The sequence below is a fragment of the Perca fluviatilis genome, chromosome 6, assembly GCF_010015445.1.
Source record: "Perca fluviatilis chromosome 6, GENO_Pfluv_1.0, whole genome shotgun sequence".
Taxonomy (NCBI): Eukaryota; Metazoa; Chordata; class Actinopteri; order Perciformes; family Percidae; genus Perca; species Perca fluviatilis.
In genome coordinates, this window is record NC_053117.1 from 32428446 (window position 1) to 32438048 (window position 9603).

Sequence of the window (9603 nt, forward strand, 5' to 3'; positions counted from 1 at the left end):
CAGGACTAATCTCAGCACCGTGGCTCCTCTGATCTGGAATGTCCTCCCGACCATCTGAGGACACCTCAAACTATTGAGACTTTTAAAAAAACGACTAAAAACATTTCTATTTAGCAGAACTTATGAGTTTTAATTAACCCTGCAAGTCTATTTGTATTTTATATTGATGTTTTTACCGTGCTTTTACGATCTTAACTGTAGCACTTTGAGATTTACTCCAAATGTAAAGTGCATTACAAATAAAATCTATTATTAAGTCTCCTCGGGACTCAGGACCCACTCCCCCTGTGATCCATTGATCTAATCCAGTGTTTCTCAAATGGGGGTACGTGTACCCCTAGGGGTACTTTGGAGAACTGCAGGGGGTACGTGACATTATTAGCTAAATGTTTTTCAGTTATAAGACTGTAGTTACTTCCAGAGATGGCAAAAGTACTCACTTCCCGTACTTAAGTAGAAGTACAGATACTTGTGTTAAAAAATACTCTGGTAAAAGTAGAAGTACTGATTTAACTTCTTTACTTAAGTAAAAGTAACAAAGTACAGGCTTTGAAATGTACTTAAAGTATAAAAGTAAAAGTAGCCTTGCGAATGACAACCACTTTTTATGCAAAGCTACCTGGACCACACACGTTACTAGAGTGCAAGATGAGAAACTTCAGTGGACATAAAAACCAGGCTCTTTATATGCCATTGTCTACATTTTAAATGGATGTCTGCCAAACATCACATATATGATTATTGTGACAGAGACTGGGACTCCAGCTTAATAAGATTCTGACTGAGTAGCAAGATATGAATTCAATTGTGATTCTGTGAGAATTCACAGATCCAGTTTCTCTTTTTTAATCGTCCCCTTAACATTTAAAGGAATCTACATGCATGTGGGTGTGCTCAAATATAGAAAGAAAATAAAGGATACAATATGAATTACTAAACATAGATTAATTAAGAAGTTCCCCATACTTTTAGAGTTACACAGCACATTGTCCAGGAGTCATACTTGATGCCTCCTAGCCTATCTCAAACATCTCTCTCAGATAAGGCCAGGGATGATTGGGAATGTCTTGCTGCTTGTCTGCCTAATCTCTGGGATCTCTGTTTTCTTCATTTTCAATCATGTCGCCGTCCATACTACTAGTGCTAACGTTACCACCATCATGTTGCAATTATTTGCCGCAAATGAATGCAGAATGCGGCCAAATCTGTCGAGTCGTCTTGTAGTGGTGCGTTACATGCAACGTAGCCTACAGTATATTCCCATCCAATTAGATTGAATTCGGTATTGATCACGTGAAAAATAATAACGGTAACTCCAGTGAAATTATTTGAAACTTGCTAGTGAGGACTAGATTAGGACCGTATTTAAAGCTGATGCTGGTTTCAAACAAAAGAGAGGGAAATGACATGCAGCAAAGGCAGAGCAGGATACCCAGGGCTCGGTTTACACCTATCACCATTTCTAGCCACTGGGGGACCATAGGCAGGCTAGGGGAACTCATATTAATGTTAAAAAAACCTCATAAAGTGAAATTTTCATGCCATGGGACCTTTAAAACCAGGAAAAAACACTTAAGCCATTTACGATATTATGATTTCCAAAATCTAAGATGATATCTATTCTCATATCACGATATCGATATAATATCGATATATTGCCCAGTCCTAGTTACAAGGTCAGCTAATAGATTGTAACAGGTAAAAAAATGTGAATCAACCAGCATGGTGCTTTATCTGCTGTTGGAGGTAGGTCTGGCAATGCAAGACTAATATGCCGGTAACCATAAAAAATCATTCTGTACATGGTCGTTTTAATTGACTTAAATGTGAAAGCTAAATTGTTTGGTTCAGATGTTTCTCAAAAGCAAAATAACAATAACAATGAGGTGAAGCCTGCATGCAATCTTTAGTTTGGTTAATAGCTTAATGGAAATGATACTGTAATATCAGGTTTCAGGTGAAAATGTCCACAATTTTGCATACATTTACTATATATTTACATTAATTACTTAAATTTAGTTTCATTTTTACTCTCAAGTTACATTTCAATAGGGCTGGGAATCACCAGAGGCCTCACGATACGATATTATAGCGATTTTAAACATATTGCAATTTCTTTTATCCCAACTTCAAATTTTTCACAATTTCAAATGATGTCCCCAAAAGGAAACTTTGTCAACATCTGTTTTATCTAAAAAGATACATTTCTCTGATCATCTCACTTCAATTGTATTACTGCAAAATGGGATAGTCAAGCAGACAAACTGAACAACACATATATAATAATAAATCAATACTTGGTGTCTGTGTATCGATACAGTATTGCCACAGAAAATATCGCGATACTATGCTGTATTTTTTCCCCCCCACCCCTAAATTTCAAATGTTGATTCTTCTAATTTTGGAAACTCCCAACTTGAGACAGCAGGTTCTCCTTCAACATACAGTATATTAAGCCTGTATCATCACAAACAATATCAAATAAAACTCATCTAGATATCACAAGTTCTTTTTTCTTATGAACATGTTGATTTTAAAAACAAAAAAATATTTGAAAAAATCTCTAAATTATAACATAATGTCTTGACTCTTATGTACCTTTCATCTCCACATTATGTGCTGATTTAGAGGATTCCTCTCCTTGTTGGCCTCAAGTAAGAGAAAGCTGCATTTTGTGCCATATTTGAACATTCGTAACCTTCACAAAAATTACTCAGCAGAATACACATGTTGATCTCAAACTGTAATTAACTCCCTTTTGTTGGAAAGAGACAGCGAAAACAGTTTTCTTTTGACACGAGAAATGTTTATTATTTGATGTCCGAGTCAGGCTGGGAAATAAATACAATAGTCCTGTGTATGTGTGTGTCTGGCATCTGTGTGTCTGCATTCACCTGCAGGAGACAATACCGCATGTTAAATCACATCTGGAATCTAGAAATTAACAGCAACAAGTTTGTTGGAGAAGGTAAAACCAGTAAATTCAAAGATATCAAAATACCCTTTTACAAAAGAAAATCAGCACTGTAACTGTGTATGTGGCATTCTTCCATTAAAAGCTGGAAATTCCCAGTTGGTGGGTTGTAATTACAGCTTCTGTGTTACAGTGATCCAGTTTAGAGAAACCGGCACACCCACTAAATTGTAGAATTCTGTCTCGTTCAAATCTTCCCTAAAAAATGTGAATTAGAAATATAAAAATAGAGTATTTTTCTGTCAAGAAGCTTGAGCTTCCAAGTCTCTGGTTCTAACTCCGTGTTTCTCACCTCCTTCCATCAGAGTCTGGTGCAGAGTTCAGGAATAACTCGATGTATCTTTCACCTACAAATTAGAGAAAGTTCAAAAGTTCAGTTAAACTCTCGCACATTTATTTATTTATTTATATATATGTTTTTTTATTTTTTTTTTATTTAACATATATTATGTCATAACAGACCAGAAAGGGATTATGCTGACATTAAATCCCATTGCATTTAAGATGCTTTAACCATTTAAATACATAAAACGTGATTTTACTTCTTATCTGATTTTCACTTTATTGAAATGACAAAAATATAAATTTAGAAACTATGTAACTACTCCTGTGAAGAATATTAAGGTTTTAATAGTGATGACCGCTGGGTTTTGACCGTTTATTTTCCTCATGTTGTTGTGCCAGCTATAGACAAACTTCCAATTTTGCATCATTCAGAGTTGTAGAGAAAAAAAAAAAGGCTACATAAATACTTGCAAAAACATTCTGAACAATTATAGTACACATCTGACAGTGCACACCCAACATCATATCAAGTCTTATTTAAACATGAAAAGCAGTTTATACTCAAACAACTGATCTAATCCTATTTGAATATTAAAGAAATTTAGATTAATGTGCGAAGAAATTAGGATCTATGTATCTATCTATGGTCTTAAATGCTCCCCATCAGTCTCACCTATGTGCTGTCTGTCTCTGGACATGGCGGTCAAGGCGTCTTGGTGGCAGCTGAAGTAAACGTCGGCTTCTCCGCTCAGCCTCCCTTCAGGACCGCATTCAATCAGGATCTTCGACACAATTAGAGGAGAGAAAAACTGCAAGAGAAAAACAAACGCATACAATATAAAATAATGTACATGGTGACCTCTAATGCAACAACACAACCAGCTTCAACTTGTCAACATTATCTGGATGTTTTACCTTAACAATGTCTTCTCCGGACACCTGGAAAGGAAGTCCTCTCATGTGGATGTAGTGAAGCGGCGAGGCCGAGCTCTGAGCAGATCCTTATGGAGCAGAATTGCAAGTTTACACCGAGATATACAAAACAAAAAACTAAGAATGTGTGCACAAAGAGCAAAACGTTTAGTTATCTAAAAGATCTCACTGCAATTTTCACACTTTGCTAAGTCATGCAGTGGGCCTAATTGGAGCCTTTGGCGGACCGGTTCTGGCCCAAGGGCCATATGCTTGACACCCCTGGTCTAATCGGTTCATCCTTGAGTCCAAGTGGATATCTGTGCCAAATCTGAAGCAATTCCTTCAAGGGGGGTTCTTGGTCAGGGGGTTCTATTGCGTTCACAAGAATGGGACAGACGGACGTACAGATGTACATGTACGGATGGACAACCTGAAAACAGAATGCCTCCGGCCACGGCTGTCATGGAGACATATAAACGGGGAGAAAGATTAAATGAGGTGCTGATTATGCACCAAAGTCCCTCTAAAGAAAGTATAACAAATACATCAACAGTAAGTTTGAGTCTGATTTTTACCCTGATGTTTAAAAGGTTTCTTTTTCTTAATCTTTTCATCATTGTTTTTTTAAAATGCTGTGTTATTTTATGGGAGAGGGGGAACTAAAAACTCAATATAATGAGCCCTAAAAGCCCCTTACCAGTTCTGGTCTGCGAGGCAGAGACAGTCCTCCTGTTCGCGGACTGAGTGCTGGTTTGATGAGAAGCTGAACTCGTCCTCTTCCTCCAACTAGAACTAATCTGGTCACTTCTGCTGGGAAACACCTCGATGTATCTAGAAAAACCAAAAAGGTTCATTTTCATTCAACCTTTATTTATTCTCGAGAGACCATTGAGGGGCAGCCCTCATTTTCGATGACATCGAGTCAGAAAACAACACAGAAAAGGAAGCAACACTAAGAACTAAGAACATAGAAAGACACTTAAACGTTCCAAAATGGAAAAACTATTTCATAAACCGATCAGGACAACAAGGATGCAGAAGAAATACCACTATGTAAAGCAATTACAAGTAGAAGTTTGGAGGTCTAATATCAGATTTCTAAAATGTCTCAAAGCCACAAGTGAGTTCATTTTAAGAAAGTATTTGTTGGTATTTGAACGGTCACCTTTAGATTAAAGGCCCGGACTCATAGAGCCGATAATCGGCCGTTGGACAGTCTGGCGAGGTCAGTGACTCGAGTCTGTTCGGTGTGTTCCGTGCCGTCGTCCGTCCGAGGGGCCGCCGGCCTTCATTTTGGCCGATTTGACATGCATAATCGGTGGGGCGGGCACTGCTGGCAGTCTGACTCAAATGACCCATCTGATTGGTAGAGTGCTAACCCGGAAACGGGGAGCGGAATGAGGTGACTAGAGTCTCTCAAAATCTGACGAAAATCTTTTAAACTGACCTTTGTTGAGCTGAAATGAAGACAGATTCAGCAACTGCATGGCCTATTTCTCGCTTAAAATGTTTTCAGAAACACGTTTCAGTGAACTATTTTAGTACAATATGAGATCGTATTCTGAACAAGCCGCTATGACAGTCTGTCTTTGAATTTCCGGAGAAAAAAAGACCCACGTGACACGTTCGTCCCAACAATACAGATTAGCGCCGCCTGCTGTTATGGAGACGTATTACATCTCGTTGCTTTGGTGTGTTCCGAGGCACTTATTTGACCAACTCGGGGAGACTGATCAGTCCAACTGCCTTTTCTGCCGAGGGTCGGCCGTCTGGTCGGTGTGTAAGCAACTTTAAGGGGCTGTACTCGAAATACATAAAAAAACAGTGGGCTGGGATTGCCTCCACACAGCTCTCACAGACCCCTTCCTGTTACGGGAAATACAGACGCTTTTTCACGGCCGTAGCGGCTATCAAAACAAAGAACAGAGAAGCGTGGATTACAACACACACAGAGGGAGTGTGACTTCCTTCTTCGCTCAGGACTCCATTACTCCCCTATATCTTTACATAGCAAATTTTTGTTTGCTCCTATATTAATGTTCTGAATGTCGAGTACAACCCCTTTAACATTTGACACAGGATTACAACGTGTACTGTACTGTACGGTACTGGCCTTAAGGTGAGCATGTGCAGCCTCCTACCTATTTCCGATGACTTCTCGGTCTCTCTGCAGAGCTTCATCGGCTGCTTCTTGAGAGGAGAATTGCACAAAGGCCTCTCCAGAGTTTCTGCCTTTGTGGTCTGTGACAACGGTGATCCCTTTCTCCACTATATCCAAACCTGAAAGAAACAACAGGATACTGAATTCTACTTTTGTCATTATACAAAAAATACCTTTTTTTTAAAGTTTTTGAAGTTTTGAATCCTGTGTCCCGTCAAAATCCCTCTTCTTTCTGTAAAACATTTCTTATAAACTCATCCTCCACTCAGGTGCGTATAGATTCATTTAACCCATTCAAATGTAGTTCAGGGCAACCAGGTAACCTCTCCAGTCATGTAAAACTACATTGGACTTTGTTTATTTGTGTGTTGTAATATCTTAGATTGGAGCCGGTGTTTGGTTGTCAGTTGGCAAAAACCTTGCCCTGCCTATTTGAGTGATAAAAAAAATTAATTAAAAAAAATTCCACTTTAAAAGGTGCAGTAGGTAAGTAGGTAAGGAAATGGGGGAGGGACTGAGAAGTTGTTGATGTTCAAAAGTCCTGGCTCTTCGCAATCCTACTTACAGCACCTTTAAATTATACAATCTACAAATTATTAATTTGAAAAAGATGGTCATTTCACTGAGTCTTTGACCACAGTGCAGTGGCATAGACCCAGTGTTTCCAGTAAATGTGGAGGTGGGAGAAGTTTACCTGAAAAAAACTGGACGATGTCGGCCTCGGTGCAGGAAAAAGGGAGACCTCTGAGCCGCACCACCCCGTTTTCAGCTGGAGCCTGGATGGCTTTCTTCAGGATGTTTTCAGCGTCACTGTTCGTTACTTCATACACTGCAAAAACACACGTGAGCATCGGTTTTTATCATTTAAACAGCTATGTTTTGCCTTATTTACAGTACAGTATTATTTTGTTAATGATGATGATGTTAATTATGGCTCTGTCTAAATTCAAATGTCCCAGTAAGCAATGACAGTAGGACAGTGAGTCAGCATAAATAACAAGCAGGACCCTGAAACCGAAGAAGCTAAATGAAACCATTATTTCATCATTTAACCCTGGGATTTTCCTGCTATGCCGCGTCAATATATCGAATCAGCATCTGGGTTTCGACCAGCTTGGGAGACAAAGAGACCAACCTTCAACATATCGTGGACCGAGGTAGTGTCTGTGCTTCTCCAGAGCTTTGCTGACGTCCTCCTCGTGCTCCATCTCGATGAAGGCTTGTCCCGACGACCTCCCCAGCCTGTCCACAGTGAGATGGATCCCTTTTACCCCGTCACGGATCCTACACTCTGAAGCACAATAATAATATTATATATAATATTTTTTTTTTTACACAATCTTAATATGTAACTGTTATCATTAGTTGTATACAGACAGTTGTCTAAGTTTTTTTTGTCTGTTTGCTTTTTTAGGTTGGACAACCAGGACAGCAAACGTAATAATTTCATATTCACAATACAGTGCTGCTCAGGTGTGTAGAAATTGTCCTTCTGGTGCTCTTCAGTTTGGGCATCCTGCTAGTTTAAAATGGTTGTAGGCACTTGAGAGGGTTAAAAAAAAAGCCTTTAATATCTTCTTGGCTATAAAAATCATTAAAATATGCCAATGTTTGGCATGGTATGTTAGAATGACTTTATAGCCAAGAAGATGTTGAAGGGTTTTTCAACATTTCTCTCTCTCTCGAGTGCCCTCAGATTCCTTCAACCTTTTTAATCTAGTAATAATTTCATAGTACAGTGCACAATAAAGCTTTCCACATAGGACAAATATTTTTGGCATTGATTTAGTGATTAAAGAGTTATGATAAAGAAACAGTATATACCAAGGCAGGATGTTTTAACAGCTGGACAATGATCTTTCCTGTCAAATATAACATTAACGTAAAGTGATAAATTATGAACAATAAACTTCACTAAAAAATAAAACCTAAATCCTTAAATTTAATCTGAATGAAAACACAAATTTAACTTATGAAAAATAATCATCAAAAATACATGAAAAAAAGAGCCAACATACACCCCCGATACTGATGTATCCATGAGAACCAAATATAACCAGAGGTGTCCCTCACTGACTTTTCCCAGATCTAAACTCTCACCTGGGAAGAACTGCAGGAGGTCCTGAGCCGAGCACGACCAGGGGAGACCTTTCACCTGCACGATGTACACCTCCTTCTTCTCTGGTTCTGGGTCAGACTGATAGGCCGGCAGTGGTGGGTAATCATCTTCACAAGGTTCTCCTGCCTGGAAGACAAGATGGAAAATAGGATTATTTAGCCACAAATTCTATTGTACATCACTGGCTGTTTAACTGGAATCACCTGTAAAAGTGTTGCCATTAATGGATCAAGGAACCATTTTTATCAACAGTTAAGTGCTATTTAGTTTTTTTTTCTGGTATTTTATAATCCAGTGGTGGAAAGTAAGTAAGTACATTTACTCACGTACTGTACTTAATTTAGTATTTCCATTATGCTACTTTAGATTTGCAATCTACTACATTTCAGAGGGAAGTATTGTACTTTTCACTTGACTATGTTTATCTGATACTAGTTAGATAAATAATACATAATAAACAAATAAAAAGTAGTAGTAGTTAAAAATTAGCTGCTAAGATGTAACTTACATATTATGCATGAACGAATCATTATCATACAATAATATAATATGTTATTCTAAAATGCATAACGTTGATGAGTACTTTTAATTTTGGCAACGTTACGTTAAGTATTTTTTCATTATAATAGTCTACTTTTACAAAATGCAGGACTTTTACTGGTAGCGTAGCATTTTCACACTGCCATTTTTACTTAAGTAAAATAGTAACTTACTAGTAGAAGTATAACGTCAAAGCAGCATAAAAAGGATATACGAACTTAACAGTAATCAGTCACTAACGTTACCAGCCCTCTGTATGGGACTAACCTTGGTACAGAAGCGGTACCGGCTGGTTCTCACGGCGGACTGCAGTTGACAGACTGCCCGTGTTGTTGATGTCCATGTCGGCTGCTGAAGAAACCCGCACAACACGCTGCTGCATCTTGTTTTGATAGCTGTCGGTAACGTCACCTTTCTCACTGCGACACACCGCTGAAGTAAAAACAACAGATATTTACTGTTGCTGGACATGTTAGCCGAGCCTAGCCGAGTTTATTTAGCTAGTTAGTTTAGTTAGCTACCGGCTCAGCATGGGGTTACAGGAAGCTAAACTGACTCACGTGGATCAGGGATCAGTCAGTCAAGGGCAGCTCTAAAGTCTTTTAACGG

At 38.6% G+C, this 9603-nt stretch overlaps 1 protein-coding gene across 1 annotated transcript; it reads right to left on the reverse strand.

The window, feature by feature from the left end:
- Positions 1-2784: 2784 nt before the first annotated feature.
- grsf1 (G-rich RNA sequence binding factor 1) lies at positions 2785-9603 on the reverse strand. Its single transcript, XM_039804593.1, has 10 exons — positions 9262-9603; positions 8436-8580; positions 7471-7626; positions 7030-7164; positions 6316-6454; positions 4872-5005; positions 4175-4260; positions 3933-4068; positions 3267-3321; positions 2785-2894 (listed from the first exon to the last, which is right to left on the reverse strand). The coding sequence occupies exons 1-10, from the start codon at positions 9463-9465 to the stop codon at positions 2891-2893; spliced, it is 1194 nt and encodes a 397-aa protein (XP_039660527.1). The 5' UTR covers positions 9466-9603; the 3' UTR covers positions 2785-2890.